This window comes from Schistocerca piceifrons, chromosome 2 (genome assembly GCF_021461385.2).
Source record: "Schistocerca piceifrons isolate TAMUIC-IGC-003096 chromosome 2, iqSchPice1.1, whole genome shotgun sequence".
Taxonomy (NCBI): Eukaryota; Metazoa; Arthropoda; class Insecta; order Orthoptera; family Acrididae; genus Schistocerca; species Schistocerca piceifrons.
Genome location: NC_060139.1, coordinates 878,901,495 through 878,926,052, shown reverse-complemented (window position 1 = coordinate 878,926,052; position 24,558 = coordinate 878,901,495). Strand labels below are relative to the sequence as shown.

The 24,558-nt window shown below is 41.9% G+C and overlaps 1 protein-coding gene across 1 annotated transcript in view; it reads right to left on the bottom strand.

Moving 5' to 3' along the window:
* LOC124775959 overlaps positions 1 to 24,558 on the bottom strand; it is a 211,652-nt gene that overhangs the window by 121,754 nt on the left and 65,340 nt on the right. The window contains exon 5 of the mRNA XM_047250801.1: positions 8,334 to 8,482. Coding sequence (XP_047106757.1) covers positions 8,334 to 8,482 — 149 coding nt within the window. The remainder of the gene's footprint in view (positions 1 to 8,333; positions 8,483 to 24,558) is intronic.

The window sequence follows — 24,558 nt, the reverse complement described above, 5'->3', positions numbered from 1 at the left end:
CTGGGAGATGAAGAAGCTTACACAGGATAGAGTAGCATGGAGAGGTGCATCAGACCAGTCTCTGGACTGAAGACCACAACAACAACAATCATAAGTATTTCTCATGTCTCGTGAACCAGGAAATGCCTCTTCCACCTGTGTTTTACCATGTCAGTGCAAGCAACACGTCAGAATCTATATTCTATCAACCAAATAAAGATGGGGAATGTGTAGAATGGCAGTGCTAGAAGTCAACTTGTCAGTTTTCATGGGTGGGGAATAATTTTCCAATGCAAACACTAGCCATATTGAATCTTCACAAATTTCCACATAAAAATTGGAGAATACTCACAACACATGCAGTCACGAAGGCTGTCCAACACATATTATCAGTTTACTGTTCTCCCCCCAAAAGGGTGAGACTGTTACATCAAGTGCATTCATGTTACTAGCCTGACCGGGTCAGGACTCCCAGCAATGGCTTGCACCTTAAGCTGGAAATGTCCATTCGTTCCAGCCACAGGCTACCTCCGTGGATGACTCCCATGACCCAGAGTAGACCTGAGTTAGCGCCCGATGTGGATCTGCAACGTGTTATATCTGGAGTAATATTGGGTGGCAAATCTACAAATACTACATCCAGAATAGGGTTTGAATGTGGATCTGCCATGCGTTATATCCGCAGCGATGTTTGGAGGTGGAGCCATAATATGAAACATCTGGGATAGGCTTCAAAGGTGGATCCACAATGCGTTACGTATAAGATAAGGTTCGAAGGTGGATCCACCAAACATTAAATCCGGAGACGTGTTCTATGACCGAAGGTGTATCCGCCAGTGGGATGACTAGGTCACGTTTATGGGAGTCATTCACGCCAAATGCACAGACACAGACGTATAGAAAATAGATCTAATGCACTGCAACTTCAGAATATGTAACTGGAAGTGATTGGATGCTTTCGAATACAGTGCTATACTATACCATCTCACTAATGTGTCGCTATATCTCATGCATAAGAATGAGACTCACGAAGGACTGTCTCCTTTCATCCTACGACATCTAGTACACTAAATAGGGTGATTGGAGTGATCATGTGCCATCATCATGGATCTTTAGAGTATAAAAGGATGTGTGATAGGTGCAGTGAGACATCTTAGATGGCTGTTATTACTGGAGAATCTAGACAATCTTCTTAGAAATATTGGTGTATAAATTATATCGAAGATGTTATAATCTTTAGCAGGATGAATTTAGATGTGCTTACATCCGCTGCAGAACCCTTTTTCAAAGAGTATGCCGCGCGGGGTAGCCGCGCTCTTTGAGGCGTCTTGTTACGGTCTGTGCGGCTCCCAACGTCGGAGGTTCGAGTCGTCCCTCAGGCATGGGTGTTTGTTGTCCATAACATGACAGTTTAAGTTGGATAAAGTAGTGTGTAGGCATAGGGACCGATGATCTCAGCAGTTTGGTCCCATAATATCTTACCACAAATTTCCAAAGAACTTTCAAAGAATATTTCGCTATTTGTAAAGCTTTAGCGCTATCTAAAATAATAAAGTGGTTGATATCAACACTTCGCGATTGAAAATATGGGTTCAGATTCTCTCTCTCTCTCTCTGTGTGTGTGTAGAGCTGTCAGTGGTAGATGATGCAGTTCAGACACATAAGTTGCTGCCAGGGAAATGCACTCTGCTGGTAGAGAGGGTAAAGGGACTCTCTTGTGACCCAAGATGCTACCTGCAGTGGACACACTGTCAACTAACGAATATCTTATTACTAGGGTAATAAAAATAAATACTTGAAAGCTACAGTTCGTAGCTGTTCTGGCAGGATTGTGGGTACGTATCAGAGTTGTAAGGTATAAACAGAAATAACGAAACACATCTGATAAGCAATAAGAGCATATACTTACGGAAAAAAAACTCAGCAGCAGCAGAAGTCAACTTTGTATATATGTGAACTCCCTGCTGTAGATGCCTGCACAATGGAGTGGAAATCAAATGAACGTGGAGAACTGTTTCCAGACTTTGAGTTTCCGTTAAGTGCAGCACAATGTAAGTCTGCAGACAAACTCTCTGATGGGTCAGGGCAGTACAGGGAATTGTTTCCAGACTTTGTGCTTCCAATACATCTATCATCTGCACCAATTGTTGAGCTGCACATGGGCAAAAAGCAACTGTTACTATACTTTTCATGATCGTCCTGTCCTAAATAAATGCATGTGGATCGCTGGGGAGAGGGGGCAGTCTTAGAATTTTTGTAGTAGATTGTTTTATAAGACACGCAAATATTCTCATAGAAAATTAAACAACACATGGCTATGTCAGCAATATGACCATATACATATGAAAAACTGCCGAAAATATATATAAAAATGACGTAAAATACGTAATATTCGAGAAAAACCTGGTATAATCACGAAAAAGTGATGTGAAATACGTAAAATTGATGGAAATACGACGACATTTATAAAAGAGCGAAAATCTAGCAAAAGTTACGAAAATTCACTGAGAATACATAAAACCCAAAAAATATTCATGAAATGAGTACTTACCGAAATCAATAAAATTGTGTGTTCTGGAGGAGAGTGGGCCAATGCTGCAAATACACACCTTAATAGGGGGAAGAGGGGGCACTCTAGAGATGTGGTGTTAAGCTGCAACAGTTATATTGTCCTGCACGCGAGCAATACAGCCTAACATTGGACCTAACTTGTGTATGCAAGATGAAGGTTCCCAGAGACGGTGGTAAACTGCGGACTGTTACATCTCCTCTGGCTACTGATTGTAGTGTTTATTTCCTTGAAGATGTCGCTGTTTATTCGTATGCATTTTCAGCTGCCGACTATCATTTTGTAGGATTATTGTGAACCAATCATAATTTTCGAACCGAGTTGTGATTGAACTTCATAAACAGTGGGCGTCATACACCTCTGGAAATCTATGTAGCGTTTATGTTACAAAGAATAGATGTTTACCTTGGTGACCAGGGTAGCTATTTTGTCACCTAAAGTTTGGCACCACAGTTTATCGGAGAGAAACTTTCAGGGAGAATGTATGTCATAAGCTGGAAATACATTCCTTACATTGGAATATTAACAGCACTGCATTCCTCAATAGTAACAGGTCGAAAAACCGCACTGCTCTGCCTCTAAGCGTGTTTATGTGCGTAGCCTTGTAGTCCTTGGATTGTGTTTATGTATCACGATCATTCCTCTCTTTCCGAGACCTTCGAGCACCAAACACTTGAACAATAATTCAAAATTGTTAGCACAAGTGATTTACGTAATATGTTTCGAATTCCTGTTGTAAGTCAGTGACAGGTTTGTGGGGTACTGAAAATCCTGTGTGTACATTTGATTGACAGTTGTCCTGCTTATAAAGTTAGTACTGCATGGTGTGTAATTTCACACGTCAAACATCGATGCTATGCATTTGTCTTTTTCCTCACAAGATGCATTTTCCATTGTGGGCGATCGTTTTATAGGAGTGATGTGAGCACAGCATAATTCCTGAACCATAATCAGATGTGTTCAAATGGTTCAAATGGCTCTGAGCACTATGGGACTCAACTGCTGAGGTCATAAGTCCACTATAACTTAGAACTACTGAGACCTAACTAACCTAAGGACATCACACACATCCATGCCCGAGGCAGGATTCGAACCTGCGACCGTAGCGGTCTCGCGGTTCCAGACTGAAGCGCCTATAACCGCACGGCCACTCCGGCCGGCATAATCAGATGTGTGCACTCGGCCCTATACACCTCCAGAAAACTATATTGTGAGTATATCACAAACAACTTATGTTTTTCTATAGCTTAGAAGGAAGCAGTTTTATCATCTTAATCTTTGTACACCACTTTGGAGAGTGCCTACTGTCTGCCGAGGGTGCTTTCATCGTGCGCCGGGCTAGCATGTTCAGGGGAAAGTGCCTCATGTCTGTTGGCCACGGTGGATAACCGACTGAGCTTGCAGGCAGGATCTAGTGCTGTGTCTACAGGGTGTTACAAAAAGGTACGGCCAAACTTTCAGGAAACATTCCTCACACACAAATAAAGAAAAGATGTTATGTGGACATGTGTCCGGAAACGCTTAATTCCCATGTTAGGGCTCATTTTAGTTTCGTCAGTATGTACTGTACTTCCTCGATTCACAGCCAGTTGGCCCAATTGAAGGAAGGTAATGTTGACTTCGGTGCTTGTGTTGACATGCGACTCATTGCTCTACAGTACTAGCATCGAGCACATCAGTACGTAGCATCAACAGGTTAGTGTTATCACGAACGTGGTTTTGCAGTCAGCGCAATGTTTACAAATGCGGAATTAGCAGATGCCCATTTAATGTATGGATTAGCACGGGGCAATAGCCGTGGCGCGGTACGTTTGTATCGAGACAGATTTCCAGAACGAAGGTGTCCCGACAGGAAGACGTTCGAAGCAATTGATCGGCGTCTTAGGGAGCACGGAACATTCCAGCCTATGACTCGCGACTGGGGAAGACCTAGGACGACGAGGACACCTGCAATGGACGAGGCAATTCTTCGTGCAGTTGACGATAACCCTAATGTCAGCGTCAGAGAAGTTGCTGCTGTACAAGGTAACGTTGACCACGTCACTGTATGGAGAGTGCTACGGGAGAACCAGTTGTTTCCGTACCATGTACAGCGTGTGCAGGCACTATCAGCAGCTGATTGGCCTCCACGGATACACTTCTGCGAATGGTTCATCCGACAATGTGTCAATCCTCATTTCAGTGCAAATGTTCTCTTTACAGGTGAGGCTTCATTCCAACGTGATCAAATTGTAAATTTTCACAATCAACATGTGTGGGCTGACGCAATTGTGCAATCAAGTCATCAACACAGATGTTCTGTGAACGTTTGGGCAGGCACTGTTGATGATGTCTTGATTGGGCCCCATGTTCTTCGACCTACGCTCAATGGAGCACGTTATCATGATTTCATACTGGATACTCTACCTGTGCTGCTAGAACATGTGCCTTTACAAGTACGACACAACACGTAGTTCATGCACGGTGGAGCTCCTGCACATTTCAGTCGAAGTGTTCGTACGCTTCTCAACAACAGATTCGGTGACCGATGGATTGGTAGAGGCGGATCAATTCCATGGCCTCCACGCTCTCCTGACCTCAACACTCTTGACTTTAATTTATGGGGGTATTTGAAAACTCTTGTCTATGCAACTCCGGTACCAAATGTAGAGACTCTTCGCGCTCGTATTGTGGACGGTTGTGATACAATACGCCTTTCTCTAGGGCTGCATCAGCGATTCCATGCGACGGAGGGTGGATGCATGTATCCTTGCGAACGGAGGACATTTTGAACATTTCCTGTAACAAACTGTTTGAAGTCACGCTGGTACGTTCTGTTGCTGTCTTTCCATTCCATGATTAATGTGATTTGAGAGAAGTAATAAAATGAGCTCTAACATGGAAAGTAAGCGTTTCCGGACACATGTCCACATAACATATTTTCTTTCTCTGTGTGTGAGGAATGTTTCCTGAAAGTTTGGTTCAAATGGCTCTGAGTACTATGGGACTTAACATCTATGGGCATCAGTCCTCTAGAACTTAGAACTACTTAAACCTAACTAACCTAAGGACATCACACAACACCCAGTCATCCCTGAAGTAATAAAATGAGCTCTAACATGGAAAGTAAGCGTTTCCGGACACATGTCCACATAACATATTTTCTTTCTCTGTGTGTGAGGAATGTTTCCTGAAAGTTTGGTTCAAATGGCTCTGAGCACTATTGGACTTAACATCTATGGTCATCAGTCCCCTAGAACTTAGAACTACTTAAACCTAACTAACCTAAGGAAATCACACAACATCCAGTCATCCCTGAAAGTTTGGCTGTACCTTTTTGTAACACCCGGTATACAGTGCATGTTATGTTTTGGGGTGTGTTTGTCTTTGTGGTGTATATATGAGTGTCTGGTGCACGACGCTACATGCAGGATGCGGAAGTGATGATTTTGTATGGTATGGGAGATTGGTTTCACACCAAGCAGTAATACAGTAGTGTCATTGACGACGTGCCTTGGTGACACTTTCTGTATTTCATGATATGTAGACCATTTTTGCAGGGTTGAACTGTCAGTGCAATATGACTGCTGTACGTTTTCCGATCTGTACAAAATAGTTTTCCGCTGAATTCTTGTAATTTGTCCACCTGTAGGCAGTCCTCCCACACGAGCAGCAGCAATTTGGTGGGTAAATTTAGTGAGAACCTTTCAGAATGCTCCATGCACAGGATGTTCCATGACATCAGAGAGTCACAAGACATCATTTGTTTGTGTGTGTGATTGTGGGGGAGAGGGGGGGGGGAGGTGGAGTGGGAATAGAAGTCTCTACAGACTGGTTAGAACAATATAGGGGCAGAACGTGATATCTACAGGAAGTTCTGTGACGTCAGAGGGTGATATCCTTCCTTCTTTGTTCGAGTGTTTAGAGGCAAGATCAGGCAGATCAGTCTCCTCTGGTTCAGACAGGTGCGATATGGTTCCCCACCTGTCATTGTGGCTTTAGAGCACCTCCAGACCAGCAGCTGTAGGACATCGGAAATTCACCGAAAATTCAAGCCATTTTTCTCGTCTGTACGACAGTGCTTCGAATTCTAGGAGAATGTTTTAGACATCTGATCTGCTGTGTGTCTTTCTCATGATCTGTTGTGGGTTTCGAAATATGTTATCAACTTTTAGGTATGCAATCCTCCCGATTTTCCCATCTGTGCTTAGACGCCAGTGTGCTTCGAAAAATGATGAAAATAAAAAGCTTTAACATGCCTGACTCCAGCAGCAAATATAAACTAAGCCCACTCAGCGTTTCAGAAAAAATGTTGAGTACCACAGTAACTGCAGGACGTAAATTTTCTTCCTCTATGACGGTGCTTTCAAATAAGAAGCTAAGACTCGAAAACTGGCGAGTGTCCTGTTTAGAGTGACACAGAAAATTATTTATTTATTTCGAGTTGTACGTGAATGGAGCACTCTATTTAGAGTTTGCCTGTTACTAATTTCGACTGGTACTGTAATATTTTTAACACCAGTTGTTGGATATCATCAATGTCAAGCTGTATTGTGATCTTTAGAAATAAATAAACTGTATGAAATACATCCATGCAAACTGGTTAAATAAACAGTATTCTGCGCTTTGTTGTCTCCGGCAAATTGCTTAAACAATATACCATCGATGTAAACTGTTTAATATAATGTGATTGACGGCATATAAGCCTACTTTCGTGAGATATTCTCAGTCGAACAGCCCTACACAGACTGAGCTATTTTTCTCATCATTTTTTCTGGGAGGGGTAGCATGTCCTCTGGTGGTGGCATTCCTAATCGTTTAAATAAATAAATAAACAGGGTGAAATTGTCTAAATAATTAATATATTGATCCTCCCTACCTCTCAGCTCAACAGAGACTGAGCGAGTTTCCCACCACTTCCAGGGCAGAGGGGTGGAGGCGGGGAAGGATGGGCAGAGGGGTGAGGGGGAAGTGGCAGGCGAGGGGTGGTGGCAGAAGGGACGCATGTGCAATAGATGGGAATAATTAACTGATCAATTAATTAATTTGTGTAATTGATGTGATAGCAATCACAGACCAAAAGTAGGCTAGAACCTGGTTTGCCCTACTACTATCGCTATCCCATTACCTCTGTCGCCTGAGTCTACTTTGATGTAGTGGTTTATAAAAGTGATATACTTTGAAATTGCAATGGAAACTGAATTCAATACGTACATTTCTGTAATCGCATTGAAATTAGTATCTGAACCTGTTAAACAACACAGAACAGAAAATCCCAACACTTCTATGAATCCCTGGCAAAAGATTTTAATAAAATGTTGCTTTTTTAAAAACCGCCAATCGTAAAAGCTTCAAAAAGTTACAATGGAGATAGAATGAAACTAAATTATAATCGTAATGACAGAGTCAGATAGCGGAAAAAACGTGAAAGTTTGCATTACATTGGAATCAACAATCAGAGATGTGCAACCATTCTTAAACGTTATCAGAATATGAAAAAAAAGTGGATCTCATACCTACTACAACTGACACAAGGCTAAAGACAGGAACAAAAGTGCAGATGTAGAAAATAAGTTTTCCTTCTTATCCATGCTGAATATTCCAATGATTTCTCGAGTGCATTCTTTATGGAACTGCATATAAATAAACATGCACTAGTTTACGAACTAGACATTATGGAACGTTAAGAAAACAGAGTGACTGATCTTCGGTGTTTGTAAAGGGCGGGATCTAATGAATAACCAAATTCTTACGAGGTGTGATACATTTCATAGTTATATTATTTTCTTCGTACATTGTAACTTACTGTTGTGCTAAAGGAAAGGTGGCTGTTATTCACAGTGACACCAGGCTGCTGATAGACAAACAGGACGTGATTCTGCAAGTCGTTCCAGTAGAGAACACTGCCGTCTCTCATACACAAGAGCGTCCTGTTGCCTCTGGTCACGACTCCACCTACGAAGATACAAAGAATCGCGTTACTACAAAAACAGATTGAACTAAAAAAACATATTGAACTGTGATTCAGACGGAGTGTGGTCAAATAACTTGACGGTCTCTCGCTGAAAATGTAATTGCTGAGATTCAGTGCTTACGTGTTATGTGCACAGAACCCGACGGCCTGCGAGAACACGAGTCGGTTGTTTATCTGGAGTGTACCCAGACTAGGCTGCATGTCGCTGGAAGCTCGGAACTCTATTGCTTCCATTGATTATCTGACTGCCAGGAATAAATGTTTGCTGACCGATGACCGTCGCAGTCTGGTCCCTTTAATCCCACAAACCACAATAAATGTTTGCTAGCTCAGAGCACCACGTGAACAAAACATCTGTCTCTGAAATTGTGTGTTCGCTATGTTTCTCATTTACAGGGGGTCACTTATTCCTCGCGAAAACATAACGAAGGGATTTTTAGCTCTCGTTGACTGACGGTGACCAAAAGCAAGGTCCGTATCGGGCTATGATACCAACAGAGAATTTGCACATTTATGTGTAATTTTCACGCAGTATTGTTTACCACACTGAATGAAACATTTGATACCAGCCTTTATGAGAGTGAAAACTATCTACACCTGTTCATATCCATAATGGATACTGCAGCAGGATATACTTATTTACTGGTAGAATTTCCTCGTATCTGACTTTGAGTACCATATGGAGGATTCCAAAATGCAAGCAAACACTTTCGTATAATATTTCTTGTAGAATTTTTCTGAAATGGTGTTCGTGGGATTCTATGGGGAGGTATCGTAGAGTAAAAAAGTTGTTATCGCTGGTACTGATACTCTTTCCATTTGCGCAGTCAGATTTTATTATGTTTTGCAGTTCAGTAGGTTGAGAGTGAGAGAGAGAGAAAGAGAGAGAGAGAGAGTATGTGCATGGGATGTGAACTGAACCTGTTACACTTACCATGCCTTACAAAGCTGTTAAGAAGATGAGCTCCAAGACATCATGAAGAGGTTGCTCTTTGATTTCTATCAATTACAGCTGTTATATTTTGTTCTGATATTAAATTTCCAAAGATAAAAAGAACTGGCAAACGTTCATAAGCTCCATTGAGCAAAATGTGATGTTATGAAGGCTTTCACGACCTGTTATGTTAGTTGTTGGTGGATCTTCTTGGTTGTGCTGCGGACATGGCCAATGGAAACTTTTTTGTTTCTGACGTTTCATTCGGGAATGAACAATTTCGTGGACTACGACCATACTCCCTGGAAAACTCACCACCAACTGAAATGTTATATTATTGAAAATATTTTAATATATCAGCAAATAATATGAACTGCAATTTACCTTGCTCCGATAAGGAAAAAAAAATTGTTTTTGCGTTGCTGCCTTCTGAAAACCCGTCATGGACCATTCAGTGAAAAATATTAAGGAAGAGATACTGCAGATTCTTACAGGCACGGATTCTTCATCTGTATACGCCAGACTAATGTGCTTAAATGTACAGTAATTTTGTGCGTGCATATAAAAGGAAGGTACTCAATTTTTGACCAGTTCCTCTGAAGTTCACGCAAAAAAGAAAAAAAAATCAGGCATAAAATGAATATAAAGTTTGTTGTAACATGTATAGACAATCTCCGCTGACAGGCTTAGTATTGAACAGAATAACTAAAAATAAGTCACTTCTTGAGTACTGAAAGAACAATGAGAATGTGTGAATGCTGAGGCCTGGAACTGTCCATGCCCTACGCATGCCATAGTGAAAATCCGCTCGCGAGGACGAGAAAATATTACAGTGCCAAAGGGATGCACAAGAGCTTAAGTCTGGCGTTTTACTGATGGAAAGCAAAGACAAATATTATTAAGTCCGTTCGCTAGCGTCGCAACCTGGGAGGTCGTATCTGTGTGGTGTAGATACCATGAATAGTGTAGTTCAGTAGCTGGCAGGTCCTTGAGGTGAAGATCGACGTGAATGGCGTCGTCGTCGTCGTCGTAGCAGCAGCCCTAAGGAGAAATCTTTATTGTGGGAATATTTTCGCTCTCGGCGCCTGGCCCAGGGAACTCTCAGAATTTAGCCTGGACACTGCCCCAATTGCTGCCCGGGTGCCAGGATACTGCAGGTACTACTTTCGGTCATGGGGTCCACAGAGGAGAAAATGTCAACAGGGTCAATGACCTCTGGCAGCTTTTGGGGCGCCACCTGTTGTCTGGGCAGAGCGTGGCCGTCCCTTTTCTGTCGCCTGAAGGGTTTCCCCTGCTGCGTGGTGCCTGCATACGCAGTCTGCGTTGCTGGTTGCAGACTGAGTAGGCAGACGTCTTCGAAACACTTGGTATCTTGTACATTGTGTAAATAGGCACTGCAAGGTAACGTATTTTGTGAAACTAGACTTATTTATGAGGGTAGTTTGGCAAATGTTGTAAAAATAGCAGGGAAAAAAATATTTGTTTCATAAACAACTCACCTTGCTTCCCGACATTGTCTCATTTGAAGGATACAGACTTGGTCAAGCTATCCTCCAACTTTATCATCCCATCAGGAAAACGTGTTCTGTCAAACTCTGAAAATTACTCGTTGAGTGCAACTACTACTTTCATATCTGATGAAAATATCTTCCCAGCAAACCAAAGTTTCCAGTTAGAACACAGGAAGAAGTCACTTAGAGCAAAGCTTGGTGAATAGGATGGGTGAGGAATTAGTCCAAAGCTCAGTTCATGAAATTCCAATACTTTTGTCGCAGATGTGTGGGATGGTGCATTATCCTGGTGAAAGAGCACTTTTTTGCATGCCACCATTGGTCTTTTCTCAGCTAATGTATTTTCAAACTATCCAACAATGAACCTAAAAGAGTCCAGTTATGTATCTGCCTTTTCCAGGTAATGAATGGGAATTGTTCCCTGGGAATCTTAGAAAACAGTGGCCACCACTTTACCATATGGCAAAATGGCCTTTTTCTTCTTCGGTGGACTTTCAACAGCCTTTGTCCATTGTTTTGACTGATGTTTTTACTCTGGTGCGAAATGATGGATCAAAGTTTCATAGATAGTCACAAACCGGCGCAAAATGTCTTGTGTTGGAATGTTATACCTGGTGCGGTTTTATTCGACTGTGATCAATCGCGGCACCGTCTCACTCACAGCGTTATCATAGCCAAATCTCTCTGCAGGGTATTACGCACTCGCTCAGCTGAGATGCCGACAGTGACATAAATCTCACGAATTTTTATTCGCGGTCTTGCATTACCGTATCATTTGGGGTGATCTCATTTTAATGGCCGGAGCGTGCTTTCAATGCCTGTCCGACCACGTTTAAATCCATTAATCCAGAAGTAAATGATGGTGGAGAGTTTGCGTGAACTTCTTCCAGTTTTGTTTTGACTTGTGCGGCTGTCGAACCCTTCAGATGAAAATGTGTAATAACAGCACAAAAATCGGGTTTCTCCATTTTTAATTGCAGGCGACACACTGACCAATTCAGGCTGCCGTGAACAATGGACTGCACGCTGCACACTGTTGAAATTCTTAATGCAATTCTTGGAATAATCAAGTTTACCAGTCATGAAGGCGCAACAAAAACGCTCTTACATGGAACTTTACCGGACTTAACAAACCACCCTAGTATATAATTGTAAACTTAAATTCTGTGATTTTCCAGTTTATGTCTACAGTAAACATTATTTTTGCAGGTACTTTTTGCGACTGATTTGCTGCTTATTCAACAAAAGCTTTTTTGCTTTGTCGATACAACCTCTGATCTCTTTAGAAACGTAATCTGCAGAATAAGCAAGGCTTTATACTAGAATATTATGAACGACATTAATCAGGAAACGATTGTATCACTCCCAGCAGGTGAAAACCATATAGGAAACAGCGAACATAATAATGGTTTGTGTGCTTAAAGAAAAGAAAGATAAAGGAAGGTGAAAAATTTCACGTTAGGTATATTTGGCAGTTACGACTAGTGTTCTTGAATCATTGTAGGTAACTGAAATGACCCACAATGACAACTTAATAGTCAAACGCGTGTACAAAATACTGCTGTCAATGCTTTCACTATGACAGCTGAATACGATGTTTCTATGTTTACTGTAGAACCTTGAGTGTATATCGTCGTTGTCGATAAAATACATCGTTAATAGTTCCCGACAGATAAACTTCGAGAAGTGTTAGGTCTTTTAAGTAAATATCATATCTTCGATTTCTGCATGAAACAAGTGGAGGGTCAGTTAAATACACTCCTGGAAATTGAAATAAGAACACCGTGAATTCATTGTCCCAGGAAGGGGAAACTTTATTGACACATTCCTGGGGTCAGATACATCACATGATCACACTGACAGAACCACAGGCACATAGACACAGGCAACAGAGCATGCACAATGTCGGCACTAGTACAGTGTATATCCACCTTTCGCAGCAATGCAGGCTGCTATTCTCCCATGGAGACGATCGTAGAGATGCTGGATGTAGTCCTGGGGAACGGCTTGCCATGCCATTTCCACCTGGCGCCTCAGTTGGACCAGCGTTCGTGCTGGACGTGCAGACCGCGTGAGACGACGCTTCATCCAGTCCCAAACATGCTCAATGGGGGACAGATCCGGAGATCTTGCTGGCCAGGGTAGTTGACTTACACCTTCTACAGCACGTTGGGTGGCACGGGATACATGCGGACGTGCATTGTCCTGTTGGAACAGCAAGTTCCCTTGCCGGCCTAGGAATGGTAGAACGATGGGTTCGATGACGGTTTGGATGTACCGTGCACTATTCAGTGTCCCCTCGACGATCACCAGTGGTGTACGGTCAGTGTAGGAGATCGCTCCCCACACCATGATGCCGGGTGTTGGCCCTGTGTGCCTCGGTCGTATGCAGTCCTGATTGTGGCGCTCACCTGCACGGCGCCAAACACGCATACGACCATCATTGGCACCAAGGCAGAAGCGACTCTCATCGCTGAAGACGATACGTCTCCATTCGTCCCTCCATTCACGCCTGTCGCGACACCACTGGAGGCGGGCTGCACGATGTTGGGGCGTGAGCGGAAGACGGCCTAACGGTGTGCGGGACCGTAGCCCAGCTTCATGGAGACGGTTGCGAATGGTCCTCGCCGATACCCCAGGAGCAACAGTGTCCCTAATTTGCTGGGAAGTGGCGGTGCGGTCCCCTACGGCACTGCGTAGGATCCTACGGTCTTGGCGTGCATCCGTGCGTCGCTGCGGTCCGGTCCCAGGTCGACGGGCACGTGCACCTTCCGCCGACCACTGGCGACAACATCGATGTACTGTGGAGACCTCACGCCCCACGTGTTGAGCAATTCGGCGGTACGTCCACCCGACCTCCCGCATGCCCACTATACGCCCTCGCTCAAAGTCCGTCAACTGCACATACGGTTCACGTCCACGCTGTCGCGGCATGCTACCAGTGTTAAAGACTGCGATGGAGCTCCGTATGCCACGGCAAAGTGGCTGACACTGACGGCGGCGGTGCACAAATGCTGCGCAGCTAGCGCCATTCGACGGCCAACACCGCGGTTCCTGGTGTGTCCGCTGTGCCGTGCGTGTGATCATTGCTTGTACAGCCCTCTCGCAGTGTCCGGAGCAAGTATGGTTGGTCTGACACACCGGTGTCAATGTGTTCTTTTTTCCATTTCCAGGAGTGTAAGTCCTGATATCTCGATCTGGTGACATGGAGTCTCCAGACAGATCATAAATGGTAGGAAAAATCGATGTTTGATCCATGTAAAGATACTTGAGTAGTTTGGTACCTCTAATGAAAAAACTGACCAATTCTACAACACGATGACGTAATACGTGAGCTATTAAAACCTGATAGATCGTATTTTTTTATGACCTGCTAGTATAATATACAGCGATGCGAGCTGGTTTCTGAGACAGGAAGGTGAGCAATTCCTGGATCGAGTCCCTGAGGCGAAAAAAGCAAGATTGGGTTTAACGTTCTGTCGACATCAAAATCATTGGAGACTGTTCTTGGGACGGATTAATGACCATGGTCGGTGCACCTGTCAGCCTGAGTGCCATTTTCAGGAGGTTTCCCACCCTCGTTTAGGCAAATGGCGGGCTGGTTCCCAATTTCGTTTCAGAAAAATACGATACATTATCACACACAGTACAAAGCTTACACCACGGCCAACCATGGCGTACCAAACTTCGCCTATGCCGAGTGATCGGGCTATCTGCGGCCCACGGCTCGGCCAGTCTCGATTTTGCTCTGTCCTTCCAGGAAGTACGCGATACAACGCGACATTTTATTTAGTATTGCGGTGTGGCACTTTTCGGTCGGCACAACTGTCTTCAGTACGACAGAATCTTAATGTTGGCGTTGTTTACTTTTCGCTATAGGTTCGTGGAATGAAGGGTGTTCACAGGTCCAGTGGATGCTCACACAAAAAGATTCAGTCTATCGTCACAAGTCTTTAAAAATGAATGGGAGTGACAAAAAAGAGGGATGATAATTCTCAACACATACTATACATTCACATAAGAGACAGGTACTGCACGTTTGCTACGAAACGATATTACAGCACCATGCAGAAAGAATTTAAAGATATATTTGATAAAGACGGGATTCGTTGTTCAGCGCTAAATTCGCTGGAATGGAGCACTTTAAGAAGTTGGTGGTATGTATAATAAATTTCTGAAGTTGTATGCATTATTCCACTGTCAATGTAACAGTTTTCGATGCAATGGAACCAAGGTAACGAAACTTTATGTATTACTGAAAAATACGGTAACTTAGTCAAGAGGCGTGCCTGGAACGACGTTCCGATTTAAAATTCGCTATCACGGAATTTATGGAGGAGGAAGGAGTTCAGGAACGAAAATTAGAACGTCCTGAATGGATTGCGCACTTTCCGCAGTAAGACACTGTAAGGTAAGAAAAAACTTCTTTCTGATTTGATGGGGATGCATTTAAAAAGACAGTCGCGTTATTGAAGGGACACATTCTGACAAACGAAGTCCCGTTACTTAAGTTCGCTATTATCAAAGTAAAGAGAAAGCTTGAAGAATTCATTGTGGCCTTGAAAGAATTACAAGCGTAGTTTCGTAAACATTTTAGGTATACTGTCAAATTTACAGTTGTTTTCGAGCTGTTTTCGAGATTGTTTGCCATTTCAGTTGAGAGAACTCCTGTGCACCTGCAGATGTAACTGATTGACCTGCAAGATAATTTCCGTTTTAAAGATAAATCATTTTATGTTAAAACTGTCCAGGACATATACGTTGATTTCCTCAGGCATAATTTCCACTTCTCCATAATGAGATTGCTATAATATTTCGATCGATATAGTTCTGCAAAAGACCTCTTTCGATTATGAGACTAAATAGGTCACGATTACGGAGCAACTTGATTGCAAAAATCTGTGAAATTGTATGTGTCGGTCCTAATGTTGACAGCTTGTACCAGATAAAAGTTATATGACGTCTTCTTGGAACCAAAAATAATTAAATAATACAGAAAATATGTTTTGTTTGTGATACATGTTGCTGAGAAAAGTGAATATAAAACCAAGTCGTATGCTGAGCGACTGCGTTGCCATTTAAAAGCGGCACGTACACAGTTTCCCCTTTTCTCCCCCTCAGACAGCATGCCGTGGCCGTCGGGTGAACGTGCTGCAAGGCTGAGAGCGGTGTGGCACTCGTGTCAGGACACGGTCCGCGAGTCGAAATCTTGGTCGGCCCTGGTTTACACAATTCAGACAGGTGTCACAGTCGATCTACATCCCTGGCGTAACCGACGACTGTGGCGACAAGAATGGTACCTGCCCCCAAAATTTAAATAAAATAAATTTGCCGCTCAATGGAGACCGTACTAGATGGGACAGACGCTAACAAAAAGATTAGTTCTCTTCTCCAGCTGAATTCTTGGATTTACAGGAGCCCAGTACATACACTGTGGTGATTTAAACTTTCACTGCGTTGAATTGCACCTCTAAACACCAGAAACACTTTCTGAAACTAAGAGCATGTACAGGAGTACGAGTGCACCATTTCAAGTACTTCAACTTCTAGGTGCAAACCGATTTGTGGACTTAGGAGATGACAGTGAGAAGTTTTCGAACGCCGCAGTACTGGCACTTTACCCAGATCTTACTTTTCGCACGTCATGACAGTACTGTCGGCGTCAAGTCTGTCACGGGTTGGTAGCTGAATTCCACGCTCGTTCTGTCACGTATTGTGTTCACAATTGCAGTAAAACTCCAGTACAGCCTTGCACAACTCAAAGGAAAGCATCATTCAGTCATTTTTGTTTCACTGTCTTGTGCACACAGCACTCATGTGACCTACGTAATTGATTATTTAAACATTACTATACAGTACCGGCAAATAACTGTCACACTGTTTCATACTGTTCCAAAGAGTTGGCTCTTAATAACTGAATAATCTTTTACGTTACCCCCTCTGTTCCACATCTCCAGACCCATCGTATTTAAAATTTTCACTTTAAGTGTAACTGAATGTCAGAAGTCTGATAAAAACTGATGAAGTTGTGGAAATTATGGGAAAAGAGATCTCAGTATCAGTGCTTAGTTGTTCTTCGATCATACGGAATTGCCGTAAAAGTGACATGAAAATCGCTGACTTTAGGGTGCGATGATGATCCACTGCAATGAGATCACATTCATGAGATCGTTGCAAGGGAAATGGTGAACTTGATAATCGTACCAGACCAGACCCATAATCCACTAACGTGTCAGATATTAAACGGATTTTCGAAAGTGACGAGAACATAGTATCAGTTGTGTGGTGTGAACTAACTTACCGTATGCCTGAAGCCAGATATTTATCTGAAAAGGTAACTTATCCACTTTTCTTTGAAAACCTGTAAATCAATGATCCTTCGGCAGTAGGGGAATAAAAGCTTGAAAGAACACTGTTTAAATGCCTAGATTGGCCAGTGTATCATTCGTATGCTAGAGACCATAACCTGGGCTTAACTTCTGCCATAATAATACCTGCGCAATAATCTGCACTCGGTGTGAAAATGAGTAAAAGCCTTGAAATCAATATTACTCACAAGAAGTTGTTGGTAATCTTCATACCACATTGTGCTACGTCTACTTTGACTTATCCATCTTCATATATGGAGCGTCAGGGATAAACGCTGCTGTCTTTTTACTGATCGGCAAGTAAGTGTCAATCAGGCGCTTGTGCTCCCAGCGCCATCAACAGTGGGTAAGCTTGTACTCAGTGAAATGAACTTCATCACCCACATAAGCAGGTAGCGCAGTGGTTGACACACTGGACTCGCCTTTGGGAAAACGACGGTTTAAACCTGAGTCCGGGCATCCAGATTTAGGTTCCCCGCAATTTCCCTAAATCGCTCCAGGCAAATGCCGGGATGATTCCTTTGAGAGAAACGGCCGATTTCCCTTTCCATCCTAGATAAGCCCGAGCTTGTGCTCTATCTCTAATGACTTCGATGTCGATGGGACGTTAAAATCAGTGTTCCTTCCTTCCTTCCATACAAACAAAAAGTAATATACTATGATTTAAATGTAACGATAATTTCAATTGGTCAAAAAAGGTGTCCCAGCATATCCTGAATCCTTCTCTAACCTCTTCAATCTCCAGAAACTAACTGATGTATTTTTACCACCAAGCAAAGATAATATGCACTGTCTAATGTTGCTGAGTCTCTACTGCTTTGATGTCATTCTGTCAGGTACAAACAGTGAAAACAGTATTATCCGTGCCGGCAATTAATGCTTGCGTAGGTTATGTATATGACAATGATCACGTCTGTGACACCTAATGTTCCAACATCTTGGTAGTATTGAGGAAAGCGCGATCAATTTGACATTCTGGCTTTCTCACCGATATCTTGAATAAGGTCTCGTCAGTACTTCTCTTCACATGTAATATTCATTATTAACATCATAGTCGACAATTTTATCCACTGCACCATAAAACTCTCCTACAGATTTATCTGTTGAGTACAGTTTTCACCACTTCGTATGCATGTTAATTGCGTATATTTTCTGTTTCCATTTCCCGCTTTCCATTAAGCCGTATCTCGGTCTTTTTTTATCTCCAAGGATACTGTGCAGAGAATTCGCCTGGTTACACGTCCCCACCAGCACCATTTCATTTTCATCAATCATATAACGTCTTCCAGTCCATTCTGTTCACAGAACCATGTGTTTGTTCTTCTGCCTCTTGTAGCTACTCACAATATTCATATTTACATTTCTTGAGGGATAACCGTTGTTTTTGAATGATCTTAGCATTAAAAGTTCATATGTGACGGCCATAAATAGAAACTGATATTAAAACGAAGGATTTTTTTAAAGGATTTCTCTAAGGCGGGAGATTGCTTTGTTAAAGAAAAGACTGTAGGTAACCGTGCTGGTGTGTGGGCGCGTTCTTTCAGAAATCCTCTCATCGGTTGTGCGGGAATCTGAAGCCAAGACTTAATATGAGACCGGAGCTATTTTGAAAGACATAGAAGAGAAAAGTTGGCAAAGGTTTGCTGATCTGAGTCGATATGGAGACTGTTGAAACGCGCTTCAGTTCGATGCATAGTTAAGGAAATAGGGGGCTCTTTTTAAGGTGACCAAAATTGGTAATTTAGACTGTGGATATGGACTGCGTGACAGAAAGAAAATCATTTAAGAGGAACTTCAGGTGAGAAGTGAGGACTGTGAGATATCTGCATTGAACAGTGTTCGACTATAAGCTATGACCTTCAGAACGGCGGAATATACACCCATTAGGAGAACGAAAGATGCAAACGGTTAACGGTTACGATCTCAGTAGCAGCAAGTTGACTTTACAAACGAAATTGCAAATATCAATAGTGTGTCATTAGTGTGTTTTGTTGTGTCGAAAGACTGAATAAACATGCATGTCCCGGAAATATTTACTGGAAGCGGACATGTACGCATTGTGCACAGTGATGTAGTGCCTCAACTACAAATTCGGACTTACAGTGTGGTAGGTCAAAACTTGAATTTCGTACATTATTAATCACAATATAGCAAGATGAAATTCACCATTGCTGTCGACCGCCATCTTTTATGGTTCAACACAAGGGCAGAGAAAGCATCAGAGGACTGACTCCAAACGCAGACTTAGCATGAAGACACGTCTTTGGAGTTCCATAACTTCTCTATTGCAAGCGATGTTAATAAAAGCATGAGAGAAACTAGCTTGGCTTAAGACGTTTATCAGATAAAAAACCGACGGTTAACGGTAAATGTGTATGAGTGAACATCTTTTGATTCCAGACTAAATTCAAGTATCATCATTCATATAAAGGACTGAAATCTTGTTTAGTGGAGGTTATTTTCTTAAGTTGAAACCTTGCAAATTATTTCAACTTCATCACATCATGACATGCAAGTACATACATGGTATTACGCTTTAAACGTTTCATGAAATTTTCTGACGGGATGTTTCTTAAATTAAAGAAATTAGCTGGTTACTCTGAGGCACGTATTCTATACAGAAACCATATAATTAACGGATGGGTGTTAATAACATTTTATTAAACAGTCTAAATCAATTGAGAGCTGTACTGCTACTTCATTTACATGAAGGATGTATAATTGTTGTGCGCAATAACAAAAAAGCTCATATCAACAATTACAATGCACGTTATTTTATGCTACATTGTTATTGTTGTCTTTCTTGTGTTGGTGACTGAGACAGAAAGAGGGTTAGCGCTAAATGTGTATGTGTACGTGCCACATTTTCTTCCTACGATACTGTCAATATCTAAAGAGTAAGTGAAGAAAAGACTGAAAATTTAGGGTGCGTTAGTTCATGTGTTTGATTTGCGGGATAAAGTTGTAGGAGTGCCTGTTTGTGCCCAAGATCACATTTGAGTTAATACTGCAATCATCATGTTTTAATTATCTGATAACTGAAGACGTCTTGCTACGTAATCTTTCTAGTTTTTTGTGAAGGGAATCACTATTTAGAACAGAAATCAGACGTTTGGTCACTGTTAATCAGTGCGCATGTCGCCCATTGTAAAGGGAAGCACGTTATCTCAGAAGCTGGAGATTCATATTACTGTTAACAAAATTTAAATTACACATTACTACATTACAAGCCAGTACAATAACGTCTTCGAATTACATAATAATTGCAGACCTTTCTTTTCATAAGCATTGGAAGCTTAGTTTTGAAAAATCTATGTATTTTATCAGTGGCACTGGACCATTTTTACTCTTCGGTTTATATCTTCATATTTTTTGCTTTCCTTCAAAGCATTGTCTTCAAATGTTGTAAATATAAAAACATAATTTCTCCATCGTTGATTTGTACCGTGTCTTACTCTTGTGTCATTCCCGCGCCCGGCCATCCTGATTTAGGTTTTCTGTGATTTCCCTAAATCACTCCAGGCAAATGCCGGGATGGTTCATTTGAAAGGGCACGACCGACTTCCTTCCCCTTCCTTCCCTAATCCGATGAGACCGATGACCTCGCTGTCTGCTCTCCTTCCCCCAAAAAAACCCAACCCAACCCAACCTTACTCTTGTGTTGAATGTATATAACTTTATTCTTATACTAATCAATTTTCTGGCCCACTTGCAAAGTTGGTTATGTTTTTCCATGCCTTGTAGAAGCAGGTCTACACAATGACAAACAATATTCTGTCATTAGAAAACTGAAGGTGGTTCAGATGTCTGCCGTTAACAAGTATTCCTGCTTCATTTTCCTAGTTTAATGAGCTCAAACCTTCCTCTAGAGCTGTTAAGATCAGATTTGTTGATATGTAATCTCGTTTCCTGAATTTTTTAGCAATTCTGAACTTGCAACAGCCCTGAACAAAATAGCGACTGCAGCACTATGTATACGTCCATCATACTAACACACGTTGAATGACATAATAGCTTCTCAAGGGCTATCAATAGAAGGAAGTTTTTTAGTTTAATAGTAACTGAAATGATCCATTGTCCTACGTCTGCTTCTAAGGCAAACTTGTTCGTTTGATTGACTGGATTAATTTTTTGTATATAATCATGCTTTTGGTTTTCTTATCCGTTGTGAAGCCATCATACCACTGTCTTGTTGTTCAGTGCTGAGAATGTTAGGCATCAGTTGTCAAATGTACGCTATATTCATCACAACATGTTTCGGGTCTACGTTACCACATTATTAAGATGTCGGTATGTCGCGAAGACAGTTACGTAAATATCCATACTGTCGTGCAGTATAACATACCGTTAAGTTTCTACGCCATTAAGCACCGTCAGAAATAGAAAGCCAGAAGCAACATACATCGTCAAACATAAAGCTCGTCCATGAACGTCTCATGTTGGGACCTAACACTATCGTCACAAGTCTCAGATGTCAACTAAAGACAGCGGAATTCACCAACCAAAGACAGTATTGTTAAGTAATCAGATCTCCAACGTTACTAAATGTCTACGGAAAAGTCCTTGAACAATATTTCCTAGCTAATCCTAATAACCATTACTGCAGTTATCTTGGAATGCGCGCGTCCATACAGAATGAACGACAGAACATATTAAAACCTCACACCTGTAAGGAGAATATGTTGGTGGCTGCTTCACAAGGAGGACATCGCTAAAATGGCCAGGAAAGGCCACTTCCTTCTCCTTTCACACCTCCTCTAAATTTGACAGCAACTTGGAAGTGCAATACACTTACGCTGTCTGTGATGCTACACAACGAATACTCCTCATTCTCGAGGTGGTTAGCCGCTGCCGATGAGCCACTATCTTCAGTAATCTGCTCTTTAAAACTTGTTTCAGTGTTTCTTCCCCTTTCCCCTAGATCATTTAACAATCCTGACTCTGTTTTTAATAAACTCCAGTTAGTCAGTTCTCTCCTGTGGTTGCTGTCAAATTTAGAAGAAGTTATTCTTTGCACTTTAAGAGGGGAATGCGTCAGCGCTTTAAACGAGAAGACAGAAGAGAGAAGCAGCCACCAACTTCTTCTACTTAGTGGTGTTAGTTTCTAATGTGTCCCGTTGGTCATTATATTTGGATGCATACATTCGAACATAAGTGCAGTACTGGTTAGCATTTGTTAGGACTTGGTACATTGTTCAAAGAATTTGCGGCAGACATTTAGCAACGTTGGGAGGCGGGGAGGGGTGATATATACCTTATAGAATAGTACTATCACTGGTAGGTGAAGTCAGCTGCCGTTAGTCTACAACTGAGCCTTGTGAGAGAGTTATGCGCCAACATGAGATGTTTATAGGAATTTTTTTCTTTACTGGTGCCATTTTACTTCTGACGGTGCTAGTGGTGTAGAAACGTTAAGGTACGAGTGTGTTGTATAGCAGGGCAATATATTTACATGGTTATCAGTATGTGTAGTATTGCGATGAATCGGTTTGTTTGCTTGTTTTATACCATTGACGACAGGATGACGTAGTTCCGAAAAATATTGTGGTAAATGTATCACACATTTGACAGCTGGTGCATAGCCACCTCAGTACTGCTTTTGGTTTTAGTGGGCATCTTGTACATTAAGCTGATGAGGGCCTAGAATTGTAATTCGGTCCCTGCCATTTCTTGTCGAGTAGAACAATCACAATATTACATATGGCACATTTATTAAATAACAACATTATCTCGGTTTTGCAGATTGGTCTTCTTGCACAAGCACATTGCATTACTTTTCCTTCAGCGTTAAACATATCCGTTCAATACCTTTTCTGAAACCTCGAGTGAATTTATACATCTCATCTAATTACTACTGGACTCTCTATCCTACTATTAAGACGTATTTGTTTTCCGATTCATCTCTTGAGCTATACAATTATTTAAGGAAGTGTTCGAATGATTCGGTAGTGGAAATGCGGTGTCTATCCGGTATATGTTTTTGGTTTGTTATCGTCATACATTATTTGTTACCACTCGCATCTCTAATCAAATATTCATTAAATTACTTCACATCATTTCAAGGACATTTCAGCAGAATTACTTTCATTTACTGTATTCTGTCATAATTCTGTTATCGTCGGCTTGAAAGGCTTGCCATTACCAGCTGTCTTCTGAAGTTTGTGGTATTTTTTCTTCTCACCCGAATGGTACGGAAACTGATAGGTTTATTCAAGAGAGAGAACTTCACAAATTGAGGAAGTTAATAACACATTCGTCAGCCTCTGGCCATTATGCAAGCTGTCATTCGGCCTGACACTGATTAATAGAGTTGTTGGATGACAGAGGTTGACCAAATCGTTATTCACCTGCTCAATTTATGAAGCTCTTTCTCTTGAATAAATCATGCAACTTTTCTGAAACTGCTAACTTTTTTTTTTCTTTGCTGTACATGTAAATCACATCTGCCGATTTCCGTCCGATTCAAATTACTCCTTCATGTTGCATTCTTTCTTTGTATTAGTATGTGTCTTTCAACATTTGTATAACTACATCTCTTCGTCATCTGTGGAACTAGTCGCCATATAAACTTGTACTACTGTGGTAGGCGTGGGCTTCGTATCTATCTTGGCCACAATAATGCTTTCACTATGCTGTTTGTAGTAGCTTACCCGTATTACTATTATTAAACCTCCTCCTGCATTACCCCTATTTGATTTTGTATTTATAACCCTGTATTCACCTGACCAGAAGTCTTGTTCCTCCTGCCACCGACCTTCACTAATTCCCACTATATCTAACTTTAACCTATCCATTTCCCTTTTTAAATTTTCTAACGTACCTGCCCGATTAAGGAATCTGACATTCCACGCTCCAATCCGTAGAACGCCAGTTTTCTTTCTCCTGATAACGACGTCCTCTCGAGTAGTCCCCGCCCGTAGATCCGAATGGTGGAGTATTTTACCTCCGGAATATTTTACCCAAGAGGACGCCATCAGCATTTAACCATACAGTAAAGCTGCATGCCCTCGGGAAAAATTACGGCTGTAGTTTCCCCTTGCTTTCAGCCGTTCGCAGTAACAACACAGCAAGGCCTTTTTGGTTAATGTTACAAGGCCAGATCAGTCAATCATCCATTCCCTGCAATTACTGAAAAGGCTGCTGCCCCTCTTCAGGAACCGCACGTTTGTCTGGCCTCTCAACAGATACCCCTCCGTTGTGGTTGCATCTACGGTACGGCTATCTGTATAGCTGAGGCACGCAAG